The sequence below is a fragment of the Megalops cyprinoides genome, chromosome 6 (assembly GCF_013368585.1).
Source record: "Megalops cyprinoides isolate fMegCyp1 chromosome 6, fMegCyp1.pri, whole genome shotgun sequence".
NCBI lineage: Eukaryota > Metazoa > Chordata > Actinopteri > Elopiformes > Megalopidae > Megalops > Megalops cyprinoides.
In genome coordinates, this window is record NC_050588.1 from 17,855,436 (window position 1) to 17,875,206 (window position 19,771).

The following is a 19,771-nucleotide window of genomic DNA, read 5'->3' on the forward strand; positions in this document are numbered from 1 at the left end:
GACATGTCGAATCCCCCAACTGGGCATGTATTTATCCAGGTGCATTTACAGAAACTGGGTTTTTTGCATATGACCAAGGATAAACCCTGAAAGCAGCTCAAGTGCCTTAGGTGTCAAGAGATGTCATTGCCTTTTAGAACCACTGACTGACCTTGCTTCCAGTTTTATTTCTTATTAAAAGTGTAAGACGTGCGTGAGTCCTGCAACAGTATACCAGTGACATTTGAATGCTTCTCCACAGCTAAACTAGGCCTGCCTTTAGTGCCAGGGTCCATGAAAGTCTCAACTTGGGACCATAAAATTGTCTGGACTTTAATATGCCCCAAGAAAAACATGCACAAGTTTTCATAGACCACATCTTGGCTACTGTTTTAGCTTATGAAACCAGTGCCAATTATTATCCTATATGTTTACAACACAGACCATACTATACATGTGAAGTTTCAGGGTCATATCACAGCTCAGTTTGAAACAAGTTGAGTACTTGTGAAGGGAATACAGCAAATAACTGGCTATAACTTTAATGTCCAGGGAGAAAATTCCATCTGACACCACCCACAAAATATCACTGATGAAACATCTTGAGCATTGTCTTATGTTAATTATTTCTTGAGGAAAGAGAGTCACCACCTATACCCTTTTTATTTACTTTTTGTACTACATTTGAAGTCCTGAAGCTAGCATCGGGGCATGTTATCTAACTAAAGGGGTTTGAAGCATTACATTTTTTCATTAACCATAACTTGATACCATTTGTTAATGTAATTCACAAGATATTTAATTCATAATTCTCACATTCGTCTTCCTGGTTCTGTCCATTAAAGGTACTACACACACACATTTCCTAGGACAGTCACTTACTGTATACAGTGGCATACAGTTACACCTTTTTTCCTGTATTTGGCATATTCCTCATGCAAAGCACAATATCCAGAATTGTTCATCAGAAATCCTGTAATTCTAAGGTCTACATTTACAGTCACAGTATGATAAGCCAAGGTTTAAGAACATTTCTTCCTACAATTAAAAACTGATCACAGATATGCAAAACGGCACCATATCTAATCCCTTACCACCTTATATCTATTCCTATTAAGAAAGCATTTTAGCAACTTTTAATTATGAATTAAATTAATATGAATTAAGGCCTGTTTTTACAAGACATTCTCAGACGTTAGCATTTGTTATTTGGGCTTGGGGACAGTCATTTTGTCTAATGTTCACAGTTCTCAAACATTAATACATAGATGTACAGATACATCTATGAAACAACTCAAAACAAGAGTGTATTGAAACTATGGAATGTTTCTTCTTCTTACATTCAGGACCCCATACATTAGTCTGATGAATGAGTCACAAGTAATATTGCCATCTTAAATGCTTAATCCTAGATAAAAATAATTTCACTGTTAATGATACTGGCAGATGATCATTGTTAAGATGGCAAAAATACATGACCAAATAGGGCAGGTCAATTCTGCTGAGTGAAGACAAATCTCGCTATATAAAAAAGCAGAAGTGACCTCCCCTGGGGAGTGACTGCTACCCTGGAAAGGTGAGTGAGATGTGGTGTAATGCTGCTACAGATTCAGATTCAGCCTACAGATTTTACTTACTATAAATATGAGCCGCATTCTTGCTGCCCTTTTTTGGGTCCAAGCAGACCAATATGTACAAAATCATAGTGTGCATTTTTGATGAATTTGCATTCAAGTCAAGTATTCAAAACCTGTAGATGAATATTAGTTTTGTTAATAACAAATCTGTTCAAATGCAGTTTTAATGTGACTTGTGACTCGTTGTGCTTTGTTGCGAAATACTGCATTCCACCAGCTGCATTTTGAATTTAATCCACACCATTATTACACATTATTAAAATCACTGTGCTTGTATATGATACTTCGTTGGCTGAAATGTAGTGTATCACTCTACTCCAACACTATGCTTTTATATATTAAATACAACAGATAAGTGAATTATGTTTTCAGATGCATCAATGGCTTTAAAGCTATGAGTCCAAGCCCTACTTCAAAACAACAAATCTAATGCTACCATGTCTCTCTTTGTCTTAATTTCATAACATTTACAACCTCCCTGTTAACCAGGTCTCAACAATAAGGATAAAGGGCTTGTGACATTAGTTTGCTTTAACACACTAACACATTGAGATTTGAAAAACAAGGTATTTAACAGCAACTGAACACAATGAACTGTCATTTTCAGGGTTCAAAGACCACCAGCGACCACCTTTCTCTTGTGGCTCCAAAAAAGGTAAAGATTCCTGTATGCACAACAGTTTTACCATAGTGAGTACACAAAGTACAGTTCAAAAGATCTAATATTGGACCTCCTTGGGGGTTTTTAAGGAAATGCCCACCCATTTCAGAAGAACCCCAACTTACAATGGAGAAGGTTATCTAACCTATCTGATCAAAAACGTCCTTCCAGCCCAAGACAGACCGCGAAGAACCCAGAAGATATCACACATTGTTTTTAAGATGCTTTGTATAAGCAAGCAAGATTTCAAGATGACTGGTGTTCACTTTTTCCTCTAGTGAAGCGCCATCATGAGTTCAGATGCGGAGATGGAGGTTTTTGGCCCGGCGGCCATTTACCTCCGGAAGCCAGAGAAGGAGAGGCTCGAGGCCCAGAACATACCCTTTGATGCCAAAACAGCTTACTTTGTGGCTGAACCAAAGGAGATGTACGTCAAGGGGAAACTCATCAGCAGAGAGGGGGGCAAAGCCACCGTTGAAACCCTGGATGGGCAGGTATGTACATCATCAGTTTTCCTACAAATTCAAAGTTGACCAAAATTCATTGTGATGCACTGTCTGATGGTCCATACTGGCAAAATATTTGAGAAACTCACTCAGTGAAAAAGTCTCATCATGAAAAGAAAACATGTGGAAGGAATAGATTTGACTGAGTGACATATCCAACAAATCACATTATTGACCATCCTAAATGGGATTTAAATTAAAACTGATTTGTTTGAAAGTAAAACATCTCACACAGTAGTACACCAGACAAATACTGTTTTCCATGCATCCAGAGAAAATGAGTGTTGAGGGATCAATGCATTAAGTTGACTCAGTTTAAATCAGTGTCATCCATCCATGAGGAGAATTCTTCCTGAATTTCCTGAATGCCTTTGTAGTGCATAACACCTCCTTCTGTCAGTCTCTGGACACTCATGAAGACAGACTCTCGTCTAACCTTCTAACCTATTTCACAGAAATTAACGGTGAAGGAGGATGACATCCACCCAATGAACCCTCCCAAGTTCGATAAGATTGAGGACATGGCCATGATGACCCACCTCAACGAGCCCGCTGTGCTGTATAACCTCAAAGAGCGTTACGCAGCATGGATGATCTACGTAAGTTTCTCAGTTAATCCACTTTACCAGTCAATGAGCCATTGTGTCTGGTGAATATGTGCAGTAATATTGACCTCTGCTGTTTCAGACATACTCTGGGCTGTTCTGTGTCACTGTGAATCCATACAAGTGGCTTCCAGTGTACGATGCCGTTGTTGTTGTTGCATACAGAGGCAAAAAGAGAATTGAGGCCCCGCCCCACATCTTCTCCATCTCTGACAATGCCTATCAGTTCATGCTGACTGGTAAGAATATCTCTTGGTATTATAAGGTGTATTAGTTATTCGGAAGAACTAAAGTTCATATCAAATCACCACATGTTCTGATACTAATATGTTGTTCTGAAAAACTTCCTGAGCCATTTAACATACAATGCTTTGATGGAGGGAAAATGTGATTTCTTTTTGCAGATCGGGAAAACCAGTCCATCCTGATTACGTATGTATACTGTATATGCTAATGATAGCAATAATAGTCAACAGGGGAAAATACAAGAAAAATAAAACCACAGAAATTCTGATTCTTTGACTGAATCAAAACGAAAATCTTCTGTGTTAATCAGTTTCAGTTCAATTTGAATATAATTAATTTATTTCCAATTTACTGAACACAATTTTAAAAAATGTTTGCATGCACTTTATATAGCATAGGCCTATTTTCTATGCTTCTCAAGCTATGATCATTATCTGTGTCCACTCACAGTGGAGAATCTGGTGCAGGAAAGACTGTGAACACCAAACGTGTCATCCAGTACTTTGCGACAATCGCAGTGTCTGGCCAAAAGAAAGCTGAGCCCGTACCTGGCAAGATGCAGGTCAGTCTCAAGCGATTGTGCATGTACCTCAGAAAGTAATAAGCCGCTACACATACAGAATCTGAAGTGCCTGATGTCTTCTGTAGGGATCTCTGGAGGATCAAATCATTGCAGCGAACCCCCTGCTGGAGGCTTATGGTAACGCCAAGACTGTGAGGAATGACAACTCCTCTCGTTTTGTAAGTATTTAAATGTATTTCAGGCTGGTTATAACTGACATTATTATGAAATTTACTTTAACATCGTTTAAAGGATGCAGCATATCAGTTCCTCCTAATTTCTTAAATGTTTAGGGGAAGTTCATCAGAATTCATTTTGGAACAACAGGAAAGCTGGCTTCTGCTGATATTGAAACCTGTAAGTTCCTAAGATGACATTCAGTGTTGATCAAATATCCAAAGAGCATAATAAAATATTTCCAAAATGTGAAAAAATTATACCTTACCTACAGATTTGCTGGAAAAGTCAAGAGTTACATTCCAGCTGTCAGCTGAGAGAAGCTACCACATCTTCTATCAGCTTATGACAGGCCACAAACCTGAACTGTTAGGTATGAAATCCGAAAGGTCAAGATCTTAAATATTGTAATTCAAATTTCAGGAATGTACACAATGTACACACATTTTCTCTTACAGAGGCACTTCTGATTACCACCAACCCATATGATTACCCTATGGTCAGCCAAGGAGAAATCACTGTTAAAAGCATTAATGATGTTGAGGAGTTCATAGCCACAGATGTCAGTGAGACAGATTTGCATGTTTCATTCTTTTTCCTGAAGATAACCTGTGATTTTTTATCTATAATTAACAATGACAACTTTTGTGACTGCATGCTTCAACCCATAGCAGAATAAGCATGTTACATGTTTGTCTGTATGCCAATGACTTCTGATATACCAAAATGTAAGAGATTTGCACTCTGTTTTTAGGGAACCAGTAACTAAATACTCTAATCTCAGATTTAGATAATTCAGATAAAATATGACCACTGTGTAAATGTATTTACATATTACTAATATGTAAACATTCAACCTATGTGTTCTTATGCCAACCACTCTCCAAGTACAATTGAGCTTAAGGAGGTCTAGTGTCAGGAGCTGCTTATAAAACTATATTTAATCACTTAACTATTGACTCTGCTCACTAACAGTATGTGTAAACAATATTGTTAATGCTAATAAAAAACAATGAAAACATGTTCCTATCTTGACTGCATATGTACATTCATAAGTACAGAATAAAATAGCAGTCTGCACCAGAATTAAGTATAGAACAGATCTTACTGGCAAAATATACAACTGTCAAAAGCTCATAACATGCTTCTGTTTCCAATCACACAGACTGCCATTGACATCTTGGGCTTCACTGCTGAGGAAAAGATGGGCATCTACAAGCTGACTGGTGCAGTGATGCATCATGGGAACATGAAGTTTAAGCAGAAGCAGCGTGAAGAGCAGGCTGAGCCCGATGGCACTGAGGGTATAGTTTAAGTTTTAATGTCATAAGATTTTAGTCAAAAAAAGCGCAGAAATAATCTAGGCAAAGAGGCAAGTGTCTGTCTTAATGAACGTGGATTTCAGGCCTCACTAATCAGTTTGATTTAACTGACTCTCTGTGGGATGTGTCAATTTGGCTATCACTGGTCACATCATATACATGAAGTCTTGGAATTTCATTTCATAAAAAAGAAGAAAAAAATACATTTTATATGAACTGTAAACATGTAAATCACGTTACCTGTGAGACCCAATTTTCTCATCACATACGTCAACACGCTAGATTTTTGTGCTTGGGCACCTTTCTTTGGTGCTTATAGCTCTTTTGACAAATTGTGATTACATTTATCTTCCCCTGATTTAAAAATTGTCTGAAGAGTATTTAGGATTTTAAGTGGAATCTAAAACTAGCCATTTAAAAAACAAGGGACTGCTCCTTGACACTCCTAGGTTTTTGATAGTCATGTACACTGGAACACCAGGCCCTCAACTAGAAAATAAAAATTAATTCCCCAAGACATTGAATGAAATATTCAACTACATGAGTGCATCCACTAATAGAAAGCAGGGAGAGTCAACCTTATTTCTGCAGACAGCATAAAACAGTCTCTAATGAGAAAACTCTTCTGCGTCCTGTACATATCTGAAATAATTTGAATTGATAACACCTATGCTTCCAGAAAGAGTCATACTGGCATCTTGCAACCTTAATATATTAAAATTCAATATAAATCAGTGTGATTTCTTCTCACCATATAAAGAATTAAAAAAAAATCAGTGACATTGTGCAACACAATAATTGTGAGTTATGAGGTACATAAAGTGGGCTCAATGGTATCATTTACATTGCAGTCTTTCTTTGGGACATGCAAAAATTATCGTTGATTTTTAGAGGAAGTACAATACATACTGAATTCTCTTCATTACAGAGGCAGATAAAATTTCTTACCTCATGGGCCTGAACTCAGCTGACCTGCTGAAAGCTCTGTGTTACCCCAGAGTGAAGGTCGGAAACGAGTATGTGACCAAGGGGCAGACTGTACCGCAGGTACAATACTTACATTTTAACTGTGTTCATGGTAGGTAATGTATGTAAAGATGTGTTCCTCCCCCAAATACTCTGTTGCATTTAATGACCTGATCTCTCCAGTTCTCCAGACACAGTTACTATGCCTTGCTATGCAATGGCATAGCATTACCACAAGGCATTGGCAACAAGGCTTTGCAGTTATGGAATGCCTTGCTGTATAGAATAAATTTCTTAACATCTGTTATAATAGTTTCAGGAATGTTTGATAAACTTGAAATAAAAATAACAAAGAAATATTATTTAGTTATGTGAGTTATTAGTATGAGTTGGCATATCTATTTGTTTTTTCCTCTTTGTGATTAGGTCCACAACTCTGTCATGGCTCTGTCCAAATCTGTCTATGAGAAAATGTTCTTGTGGATGGTCGTTCGCATAAACGAGATGCTGGACACAAAGCAGCCACGACAGTTCTTCATCGGTGTGCTGGATATTGCTGGATTTGAGATCTTTGATGTGAGTGGAGGATTCCATTAACATTGACTATAGTTTTGTTACATGAAACATTTTTTCTTTTCAATTTGGATCAACTTTAATTATTGTAAATTATAAATTGTAATCAGTCAACTTTCTTTTTTTTTCCCAAAATTATAGTTCAACAGCCTGGAGCAGCTGTGCATCAACTTCACCAATGAGAAACTGCAACAGTTTTTCAACCATCACATGTTTGTGCTGGAACAAGAGGAGTACAAGAAGGAGGGCATTGAATGGGAGTTCATTGATTTCGGTATGGACTTGGCTGCCTGCATTGAGCTCATTGAGAAGGTAAGAGTGATGCCCATTATTGTTGACAGTCATAAACCTCTTCTCTTATTCTCCTGAAGCAATCTAATGTGAATATTCTGCCTACAACAGCCAATGGGCATCTTCTCCATCCTTGAAGAGGAGTGCATGTTCCCCAAGGCTTCAGACACAACCTTCAAAAACAAGCTCTATGACCAACACCTGGGCAAAACCGCTTGCTTCCAGAAGCCCAAGCCTGCCAAAGGCAAGGCTGAAGCCCACTTCTCCCTGGTGCACTACGCTGGCACTGTGGACTACAATGTTGCTGGCTGGCTGGACAAGAACAAGGACCCCCTGAATGACTCAGTCGTACAGCTGTACCAGAAGTCATCAGTCAAACTGCTGGCTCACCTGTATGCTGCCCATGCCGGTGCAGATGGTAGTGTATTTATTTCTGTTGTGATTAGCAGAGTCTCCATCCTATGTATTCACACCTTGGGAAATTTTATTTTATCATATCTGACCAAATACAAACTGAAGTAAAAGTCAAAGATTCACTTTTTCAGTCAACTAAAGGAACAATTTACACATTTCACATTTCTAGGCTTCTGGATGTTAATACATTCATGCTGGTATTTTTAAAATGCTGTCAGTATAGGCATGTATTTATGGTTAGTCATGCAAAAGAAGTAAATGGAAAAAGCTGTGCAGTTAAATATTGCATGAAATATGATGTGTACAAATGTGTGTACAAATCTTGTGTGAACAGAGGCTAGTGGCAAAAAGGCCGGCAAGAAGAAGGGTGGCTCCTTCCAGACTGTGTCTGCTCTGTTCAGGGTACTGTATGCACTTCAATGCAACTGAAACCACACTTCTGTGATTTAAGTACCAATTTGATGTCATGAAATAAAGCACTCTTACTGTCACAGTATCTTCTCTTAAAAATGTGCTGAAGAAAATGTAGAAATAATTACACATTACATGAACTTGCTCTGGAATACTAAAAAGCATAAAATGAAAATCAGTTGGTTTCCTTTCAATTAGATTTGGAAATGCATCAGTTAAAAAGTGATAGTAGGCACAACTTAACTCTATTCACAATATGAATGAAATAAACAAACCAAATGCATTCTCCGTTTTAATACTACACCACCCTCTGTCCCACAGGAGAATTTGGGCAAGCTGATGACCAATTTAAGAAGCACTCATCCTCACTTTGTGCGATGCTTGATTCCTAATGAATCAAAGACACCAGGTAGGCAATATACTCATCGTTAATCCAAAAGTTTAGGTCCGAATATGAAAAACTGCAAGAAAGTGGACATGCTATGTTTAACTGGTTGATCAATCCTCTTTTCAAGGCGAATCAAAAAGGATTCAGTGAAGTCAACACAACTTCAGTGTGGGAGTATTATATTCTGTACTTTTGGTACAATGTTTGAACATATAATGTGAATGTCTTCTTGTTTTCCAGGTCTCATGGAGAACTTCCTGGTCATCCACCAGTTGAGGTGTAATGGTGTGCTAGAAGGTATCAGAATCTGCAGAAAGGGCTTCCCCAGCAGAATCCTCTATGGTGACTTCAAGCAGAGGTAATTTTCTCATTATAGCTATATTAATTAGAATTCATACTATGCTTGTGGACCTAGGATCTGTAGGTTAGATACTGCTGTTGTATTGCTAAATTGTAAAGTGTAGCATGATAATAACCTGTTTAAAGACCTCTACGTTTTTTAAATGTAATAATAAGACACAATTCCAAATCTAGAAATACCTGCATTTAAATGGAAGATTCCCTTGAGTAATTTCTGAGCATGTCCTCTCCATCATTACAACCATTACTTTTATTTTAGATACAAAGTATTGAATGCTAGTGTGATCCCTGAGGGACAGTTCATTGACAACAAGAAGGCTTCTGAGAAGCTCCTGGGATCCATTGATGTGGACCACACTCAGTACAAGTTTGGGCACACGAAGGTAAGAAACTTCATGTTTGAGGGTGTCAGAGGCACTTCTCAGAATACATATAATTTCTGTAACTTGCAATGGTAATTTATTATAAGCATCACATGTGTGGAGGTTTAAATCAGAATGAACACACTTCAGTACCATGTTGTCTTTATTACAAAATGTTTTGATGATCTTAAATTCTTGTCTCAAGTTTATATATTGATAATACATTACTGCAGGTGTTCTTCAAAGCTGGTCTGTTGGGTCAGCTGGAAGAGATGCGAGATGACAAACTGGCAATACTGGTTACCATGACTCAGGCCCTGTGCCGTGGTTTCCTCATGAGAAGGGAGTTTGTAAAGATGATGGAGAGGAGGTATATATTTTTTCACAATTACTAATCAAAAAAGACATAAATATAGGTCCTATGGAGTAAGAAATTGGCAACAACTATACTGAGGCCTCAATTCATTCAGGGGTCAGTATTGTACATCTTTTAAAGTAAAAAGAACAGCAAGACTTTAGTTATTTACATTATTATTTACATTCAGATTTCTGAAGGCTGAAAGACAGTGAATGTAAAGCAAAACATTATCAAATCTCAGTCTGAACTGATGTTTCTTGTACTCCCATAAAATCTTAAAATGATGTGTTGCAGGTTGTGCTTGAGTGGTTCAAGGATACAATGCTTGTTATAAAAAAGTAAGCGATATGGCATAAAATTTTTTAACCATTGTATGATTGTGATACTGGTAAAACAGGGAGTCCATATACTCCATCCAATACAACATCCGCTCATTCATGAATGTGAAACATTGGCCATGGATGAAGCTATACTTCAAGATCAAGCCACTTCTGAAGAGCGCTGAAGCTGAGAAGGAAATGGCCAACATGAAGGAAGAGTTTGAAAAGACCAAAGAAGAGCTGGCAAAGGCATTAGCCAAGAAGAAGGAGCTTGAGGAGAAAATGGTTTCACTGCTGCAAGAAAAGAACGACCTGCAATTACAAGTTGCAGCTGTGAGTTGGTAAAAAAATATATAAATATGGATTCAATGTTCTCTAAATTATCAGTGGTGAAAATGAATGTACAGTAAACTAAATTAATGGCTCTTCATGCTCGAGTGTTGCATTTTTGTTTCACTTATAGGAAGTTGAAAGCCTCTCTGACGCTGAGGAAAGATGTGAGGGACTCATCAAAGCTAAGATCCAGCTCGAAGCTAAACTCAAAGAGACAAATGAGAGACTGGAGGATGAGGAGGAAATCAATGCTGAGCTGACAGCCAAGAAGAGGAAGCTGGAGGATGAGTGCTCTGAGCTGAAGAAAGACATTGATGACTTAGAGCTCACCTTGGCCAAAGTGGAGAAGGAGAAACATGCCACAGAAAATAAGGTTTATAATTCATCAATGCAGTCTTTATTTGTTTTTTTTTTTCAACTTTACCAGTGTATTACTAACAGAGTGTGACATTAATTCATTTAGGTGAAAAACCTGACTGAAGAGATGGCCTCTCAAGATGAGAGCATTGCCAAGCTGACCAAGGAGAAGAAAGCCCTCCAAGAGGCACACCAGCAGACTCTTGATGATCTCCAGGCAGAGGAGGACAAAGTCAATACTCTGACCAAAGCCAAGACCAAACTTGAGCAACAAGTAGATGATGTAAGTTAGCATTTACACATTTTGAGGTGTATAATTTAGGATCAGTAAGTGAACAGAGAGGTTATTTGGCAAAGCAGACACATGAGGAAAGTACCAAGAGCTACTTGAAGTAGACATCACTGCTCAACTGTCCGATCTATTCTGTAATGTCAAGAAAAAAGGTGATGGCTGTCAAGTTGGTTTGGACTATACTTTTAACATCTACCTTGTTATTAAATGAAACAGCTGGAAGGTTCTCTGGAACAAGAGAAGAAGCTTCGCATGGACCTTGAAAGAGCCAAGAGAAAGCTTGAGGGTGATCTGAAATTGGCTCAGGAATCCATAATGGATCTGGAGAATGACAAGCAACAGTCAGAGGAGAAGATCAAGAAGTAAGACAGAATTCAAGAAAAACAATAACAAAAAGAAGCAGCTGCCCAAAAATGGACAGACATTCATCAAAATCTATATTTTTTGTCATCCGCAGGAAGGAATTTGAGACAAGCCAACTCCTCAGCAAGATTGAGGATGAGCAGTCTTTGGGAGCTCAGCTTCAAAAGAAGATTAAGGAGCTCCAGGTAATTTCTGAACACCTTCAAATTCCACATAATAAAGCTGAAAACATGTACAACTTTAACCAATACCACTGTTCTCCATAGGCTCGTATTGAGGAGCTGGAGGAAGAAATCGAGGCTGAGCGTGCTGCTCGGGCCAAGGTTGAGAAGCAGAGAGCTGATCTCTCCAGGGAACTTGAGGAGATCAGTGAGAGGCTAGAAGAAGCTGGTGGTGCCACTGCTGCTCAGATTGAGATGAACAAGAAGCGTGAGGCTGAGTTCCAGAAGCTGCGCCGTGATCTTGAAGAGTCTACCTTGCAGCATGAGGCCACAGCTTCTGCTCTGCGCAAGAAGCAGGCCGACAGTGTTGCAGAACTGGGAGAGCAAATCGACAACCTTCAGCGTGTCAAGCAGAAGCTGGAGAAGGAGAAGAGTGAATACAAAATGGAAATCGATGACCTGTCCAGTAACATGGAGGCTGTCGCCAAATCAAAGGTATAAGGAGGGAATGTTTCATGAGCACACAGCAGCAGGAGACATTCAACTTGAAATAACTATAAATATACTTCTTGACAGGGCAACCTTGAGAAAATGTGCCGTACCCTGGAAGACCAACTGAGTGAACTCAAGACCAAGAGTGATGAGTATTTGCGCCAACTTAATGACATCAATGCACAAAAAGCAAGACTTCAAACAGAGAACGGTAAGTACATTACATCAGTCATTTGGATCTATTTACTTCTCATACAGCAATAGTGAAGAGTTCCACACAACTTTTATTTACTCAGGTGAATTCACCCGCCAACTGGAGGAAAAAGAGGCTCTAGTCTCTCAGCTGACAAGAGGCAAGCAAGCCTACACACAGCAGATTGAGGAACTCAAGAGGCACATTGAAGAGGAAGTCAAGGTAATACAGAACACCTGGAGTTGAGGATTATCCACGTATCTTGATAATCCACATATAAATATTTTTGAGAAGTGACTGTCAATGAGGTTACCCTGTATTCAAGTCTTTCTGTCAACACGTTAAGTTAAAGAATGGCATTTCAACATATTTCTTCTCGTGTTAAAATGGGGTAAACCTACTATAAATGAGCATCTGTTTTCCAGGACACTCCACATATATATTCAGTCCTTCTTTTTTATTATAACTCATGTATTGTCTTTAAGGCCAAGAATGCCCTGGCCCATGGTTTGCAATCAGCACGACACGACTGTGACCTGCTGAGGGAGCAGTTTGAGGAGGAGCAGGAGGCCAAGGCTGAGCTGCAGCGTGGAATGTCCAAGGCCAACAGTGAGGTGGCTCAGTGGAGAACCAAATATGAAACTGATGCCATCCAGCGCACTGAGGAACTGGAGGAGGCCAAGTAACTTCACTCTTTACAGTATCATTGTGGATTCACTGATTATGAGAAATCGAAAATAGTTAATGAAAATGTCACTCTCTACAGGAAAAAGCTTGCCCAGCGTCTCCAGGACGCAGAGGAATCCATTGAGGCTGTGAACTCCAAGTGTGCCTCTCTGGAGAAGACCAAGCAGAGACTGCAGGGTGAAGTGGAGGATCTCATGATTGATGTGGAGAGGGCAAATGCCCAGGCTGCCAACCTTGACAAGAAGCAGAGGAACTTTGACAAGGTAAATCCAACATTCCGATATAGGGAATTATCATCTCTGCTGTGGGTTACAATTAGGTTTTACAGTATAGACTGGTTTCATGGTTCATTATCAATGAGTTTTATCATCAATTTTCCAGGTTCTAGCAGAATGGAAGCAGAAGTATGAGGAAGGCCAGGCAGAACTAGAAGGAGCACAGAAAGAGGCCCGTTCTCTCAGCACTGAACTGTTCAAGATGAAGAATTCCTATGAAGAAGCTCTGGACCACCTGGAGACCCTGAAGCGGGAGAACAAGAACCTGCAGCGTACGTACTAAAAAGTTATAAATACAATCTAGTCAGTATTCAGACTAGAACACATACCCAGAAGTATAACACATTAATGGTAGCTAGAGTGTAACCCCTAGGAAATTTTACATATGTACGTTTATTCATACTCGTTCAACCATTCAGTTACTGAGGTTTATCTAGTGAAAAACTGTAATAAATCATAATAAAAATACATACACTCCCTGTAGCCTTCTAATCAACATTCAAGGATTACAAAAATTAGTTATGGAAATCTAAAGTGATTAGAGATCTTTGGAAGAAATGTGCTATATTAATGTAAAGTATACTCAGAATCATACTTAACTAATCCTATTTAAATCGTTATCAAATATGTGTCCATCTAGATGAGATTTCCGACCTGACTGAACAGATTGGAGAGACTGGAAAGACCATTCATGAGCTGGAGAAGGCAAAGAAAACTGCGGAGACTGAGAAATCAGAAATTCAGACTGCTCTCGAGGAAGCAGAGGTATTCAAAGAAATTTACTAAATGGATATTTTCTGGAAATCTGAATTTGAATCTGTTGGTGACTTATTCATGAATTTTGTGTACTATTTCCTGACGTATTTGCTAATAAATAACAAAATTACTCAGTGCTTTTCTTGCAGATCATTCTACCTGCTTTCAAACTTAGAAAAAATAAAAAGGAGACCATTTATAACTTAAGGAATGATTGTCCCAAAAACTGACATTTTTAACTCCTACTCCATCATTCGAAAGCTTTGAGCTCTTCAGTATGTATTGCAATACATATTACTGTCTCATTCATTTTACAGGCAACACTGGAACATGAGGAGTCCAAGATTCTCCGTATTCAGCTTGAACTCAATCAGGTCAAGGGTGAAATTGACAGGAAGCTCGCAGAGAAAGATGAGGAGATGGAGCAGATCAAGAGGAACAGCCAGAGGGTGATCGAATCCATGCAGACCACTCTTGATGCTGAGGTTAGAGCCAGGAATGATGCTCTCAGAGTCAAGAAGAAGATGGAAGGAGACCTCAATGAGATGGAGATTCAGCTGAGCCACGCCAACCGCCAGGCCGCTGAAGCCCAGAAACAACTGAGGAATGTCCAAGGACAGCTCAAGGTATTTGTATATTACCCATAGTTACAGGGCTGAGCTCAATGAGTTGAGTCTTTTCAGAATTTCTTTAATTGATCTCTCTTTCAGGATGCCCAATTGCACCTTGATGATGCAATCAGAGGACAGGAGGAGATGAAGGAGCAGGTTGCCATGGTGGAGCGCAGGAACAACCTGATGCTGGCTGAGATAGAGGAACTGAGGGTTGCCCTGGAGCAGACAGAGAGAGGCCGCAAAGTGGCTGAGCAGGAGCTGGTCGATGCAAGCGAGCGTGTAACCCTGCTGCACTCCCAGGTGAGTACAGAAAGTCATTCCTTTATGTTTTTGTCTGATATAGGTTAAATGAGCATGATGAAGTACATCACTACATATCGAAGAAACAAAGGGTGTACGAGCTGTGACGTTTATGTATAGGAATTATTGGTAAGGCATTGCATTGTAATAACAGCTTTTTAATTTCTCAACTGAAAAGGTGTGCCTTATCTCTATGAACTTCTTTCCTGAGAAGGACACAGAAGAACAGAAAAGTATGTTACCTTAACCTTAATACTAAAAATAAATGCAATTTTTCAGAATACCAGCCTTATCAACACAAAAAAGAAGCTGGAAAGTGACCTTGTTCAGATCCAAGGTGAAATGGACGACACCATCCAAGAAGCAAGAAATGCAGAGGAAAAAGCCAAGAAGGCTATCACTGACGTGAGTTACATTTACAGCCATTGAATTGTACAGATAAATTAACGAATTATCATCTTTTTACAGCATTAAAACCCTTAAAATTGTATCCTTTGTACCCCCCCCCCCCTCAAATAATAAATATTATAATTATTGTAATAATTATCATAAATATGCACATTTGATTGTGGTGATCAACATTCCCCTCTGGTCAAAGAGTAAACCATATTCTTTAAGAAATGGTAAACACAGTTAAGAGACCTCCATGTTGTGCAAATTCCAGGCAGCTATGATGGCAGAGGAGCTGAAGAAGGAGCAGGACACCAGTGCTCACCTGGAGAGGATGAAGAAGAACCTGGAAGTCACAGTCAAGGACCTGCAGCACCGTCTGGATGAGGCTGAGAGCCTGGCCATGAAGGGTGGAAAGAAACAGCTCCAGAAACTGGAAGCAAGGGTAACCTAAACTATCAATTAAATCTTTTTGAGGACCACATGAAACTCATGGACAGACTCTACCCAAGGGCCCAATACTCATAACCATCTGTTTATACAGCCAAGTTTCAGCTTTACTGTGACAATTATCAATGCTTTTTTTCTACAATTTTTTACTATTTACTTCAAGGTGCGTGAGCTGGAAAGTGAAGTTGAAGCCGAACAGAGACGTGGAGCCGATGCAGTTAAAGGTGTCCGTAAATATGAGAGGAGAGTCAAAGAGCTCACCTACCAGGTAAAAATCAACCCATCTTTACAAAATAGACTGCACTCCAGAATGACAACGCAGTACTTCTTTTAAATCATCTCTACTCACTGTAGACTGAGGAGGACAAGAAGAACATTCACAGACTCCAAGATCTGGTGGACAAACTGCAGCTGAAAGTGAAGGCCTACAAGAGGCAGGCTGAGGAAGCGGTAAGTCTAATATTCCATGGAAAAAAAAAAAAACTCATGTACAAACTGAATGCAATGTAAAATGTTGCATGTGGAGGATGGGGGTAAGTTTCAGGAGTTTCATGTCATTGATTAGGTCTCAACACATTAATCTCTATCAGGGTTTTATTTATTTGAATCACAGCAATCTAAAGCATGTGTTTGATAATCAGATGTTCTACACATTTGTCATATTGTTTTTAAAAACTGCTATATTCAGTCATTAATTAATGACTGCATAATAAAAATGAAAACATCAATGAGTTTACTTTTACCCTTTTCCCTTGGATGTGGCAAAAATAAGGAAAATGTCTACAAACTGGAAAAGGAGACATCATAAATTTGTTCTAAATCACATATCTATCGCTACTTATGGTAAGTGAAATATTGCTACTCACTTAGGGCCGTATTCTCGTATTCACGCCTAAGTCCTTTTTTGCACGCCTCCAGTTACACGCATTTCAGTTACGAGTATTCTCCCCTACGCACTCCGATCACGCCCACAGCGCTTAACTTCAGAATGAAAGTGGGCTCATGAAAGAGGCGTGATTTATTTAAAATAGAAGTAGACTCACAACTTCGTTTATTTTGGCTGTCGGGAAAACATGGAACATGGAATTATGCAATTACCATGTGAATGAATGTCATTGAAATTCATTCAAACCATAAACCAGACTCTGATTTTGAAACTAAATGCAAAGGGAGAGCTATATTACAGATCACCTCAAAGAAAAGCATTTATTTCTATGTATGACATAAACCCAAAAAAATTAAATATACCAAGCTACACATGTGCTGGGTCTATGGATAAAGACATGTTTGACGATTCATTAATAAAAAAACACAATTGAGGAAAAGGTGCAACAAAATGCATGTTCCAATGTCCACGCTTGAACTCATACTGAGTAGCCTATTATTAAAAAATTCATTAGTAATCACTCATCATGACTCTTCTAAAGTACTCTCTATTAGCTAAATTGATTAATGAATGGGTAACGCTCTGCTATTTATACTCATCTTAATTGATATTTCTGTTTTATTCTAATTGAATTAATTATTTACCAGGCTTGTTCACAACACCATGTGATGTAAAACATTTTTTTCTGTTTATCAATGTAATATAGGTTTACAAGAAATGTTATTGTAGTCTAAAAATAATGACATACAAATATCGTATTTTGAACTTTATCTGTACATGTATAATAATGTTAAAAGAAGGCCTACCACCGAATTAAAAGGCAATATGGTGTTTCGCCATTTTGTGGCGCTTGACTTACTACAGCCCTCAGAAGCGCGTAACTGAAAACTGCGTAAGTCAGGGACAGAATACGCGTAAATGGTGTTTTCATAAGAAACGCCCAGATTCTGGGGTTGCTCCACCTGAAGCGCATAACTGCCTTCATGGCAGGCAAATCATAGACTTAAGTCAGGGGGAGAATACATGTAGGCTGAAAAGTGTGTAGCTGTGCGCTTTTTTTGACTTATGCGCATGGGAGAATCACGCCCATAGATGTCATTTACGCTGGGGACGCTTGGGACATTTCCCCACCACTTTTTGTCATGGCCCATTTCTTCCCCACCACTTTTTGAAAGCCTTTAGCTAGTTGAACTAGTTGAACCCATCGTTGTCCCCAGCACTTTTTAAAACAAACTGACCCCCACGGCTACTCATGGATTTTTGGACTCCTCAACAGGAGGAGCAAGCCAACACTCACCTGTCCAGATTCAGGAAGGTGCAGCATGAGATGGAGGAAGCTCAGGAGCGTGCCGATATCGCCGAGTCCCAGGTCAACAAGCTGAGAGCCAAGAGCCGTGATATCGGCAAGGTAGGTTATTATGTGGAAAGTTTTGTTTTCATAATATATGTTCATTTAAATGACCAATGAGAGTTGTTATAGGATAAAATGTAAATGATATAGTAAATGGTTCTAAATTGTCTTTCAAATTCAAGGTATTTTTTATTCTTAGTTTTTTCCTACCATTTACTACAAAACTGTATGGGCTGCACTTTGATATAAATTTCTTTTTACAGTTGTTTCAAAAACTTCTATTCTAGGGCAGCATTTGCTTAATATTGTGTTAGAATATCACTACTTTAAGTACTTTACTTTACTTTATTACTACTTTAAGTAGTAATGTACTACTTAAAGGAAAACACTATAACATACGAAAATGACAATAAATTAGTCATGTGAAAATGGTTGCAAAATTAGGAATTGCAAATCATGAATGCATTCAAAATGCTCTTCATTCATTTCATTCAAGGGGAAGGAGATCGCAGAATGAGCGATGAAACCCAGATGGGAATCATTCACAACCTTTCATATAATATGAACATCTTGTGAAATGTTCTAATGGTAGCAGTCAGCCAATAAAGTTAGTTCAGCATATCCTGAGTTTGTCTGGTATGTTTTTTTTTTATTTTTTATTTTTGTATCAGACTCATCATTATAGTGCAGTTCACGGCACAGTTAGATATAACAACACTAAACAACAATCTTCAGAACTGAAGGGTGAATTGACAACGTGTACGTGTCACGTACATGTACGTGATCTTTATTCCATTTTATGAACAAAACTGCTGCAGTCAGACTAATAACACTAAAATCAAGTAAACAGGATGCTAATCCCAATTCAAATCCAACTGCTTAAACGTGTTTAAGCATCCATAAAGATCTGTGGTTAAGGTGAGAAACAGAGGAAATATTAGTCTATAAACTACAGAATATTATTCAGCATTATAAAAGACTACAAATACGATGGGTGAAAACACTCTGTACCAGGCTGGTAAAGATTTTTTTATCATTCCATCCATATTTATTCACACCTATTTAAAAAGAAAAAAATATAGTATACAAGACGTGAAATTGGAACAGTTTTCCTGCTTATTGCACTGAGCAAAATCAGATGTTCACAACAGCATAAATTTTCTTCTGGAAAACATGAGGGTCATAATTATTCACATAAATAAACCTTTTAAATAAACTCTAACAAAAGCATATCTCAACCAACTTTCTGCTTAGTGGAAGTTCAAAGTGAGCTTCTGCAACTGTCCAAATAAGAAAAGGTTTTGAATTGCAGACTTCTAGGCTTTTATGTATTGTTTGAAAATTATGTAAGATCCTGTTGAAACCTTCACTGCAAAACTTTTACCAAGTTCATATATGGTCATATCTTGGTCTCCTGTTCACTGTCAGTATCCTTTTTACAGCATTACAGACATGACTACTTCATTACAAGACTATGTACATTAGCCAGAAGAAAAGACTGCATAATTATTGAAAGTGTGCTGGTGTGATCAGGAGTAAGCTGCTAACAACTCTCTCCAATCAAAAATGTTGGCTGTGAAGGCTGAAAGGAACAAACTTCAGCATGAAGTAGTTTCCGCCAATAATTAATGAACACAGAAGCGCTCTTCTCCCTGACCTCCGACAGCAGAGAGAGGAGGGAAAGAAGGCCGTTCTCAACAGAGAGATTATACTGTATATTGTTCAGAACCTAA

At 38.6% G+C, this 19,771-nt stretch overlaps 1 protein-coding gene across 1 annotated transcript; it reads left to right on the plus strand.

Moving 5' to 3' along the window:
• The first annotated feature begins 1,539 nt into the window (after positions 1-1,539).
• Positions 1,540-18,640, plus strand: LOC118778846 (myosin heavy chain, fast skeletal muscle-like). Its single transcript, XM_036530607.1, has 41 exons — positions 1,540-1,555; positions 2,224-2,271; positions 2,556-2,771; positions 3,239-3,382; positions 3,471-3,627; positions 3,793-3,820; positions 4,085-4,196; positions 4,283-4,375; positions 4,490-4,553; positions 4,648-4,746; positions 4,832-4,935; positions 5,539-5,677; positions 6,624-6,742; positions 7,088-7,237; positions 7,376-7,546; positions 7,637-7,943; positions 8,274-8,341; positions 8,672-8,759; positions 8,979-9,096; positions 9,358-9,481; positions 9,694-9,830; positions 10,216-10,471; positions 10,602-10,844; positions 10,935-11,111; positions 11,337-11,482; positions 11,578-11,668; positions 11,750-12,139; positions 12,221-12,347; positions 12,433-12,551; positions 12,815-13,011; positions 13,096-13,279; positions 13,398-13,563; positions 13,932-14,056; positions 14,365-14,673; positions 14,758-14,961; positions 15,241-15,366; positions 15,626-15,796; positions 15,965-16,069; positions 16,156-16,251; positions 17,964-18,095; positions 18,535-18,640. Exons 3-41 carry the CDS (start codon positions 2,568-2,570, stop codon positions 18,553-18,555), a joined length of 5,811 nt encoding a protein of 1,936 aa, XP_036386500.1. The 5' UTR covers positions 1,540-1,555; positions 2,224-2,271; positions 2,556-2,567; the 3' UTR covers positions 18,556-18,640.
• The last annotated feature ends 1,131 nt before the right edge of the window (positions 18,641-19,771 follow it).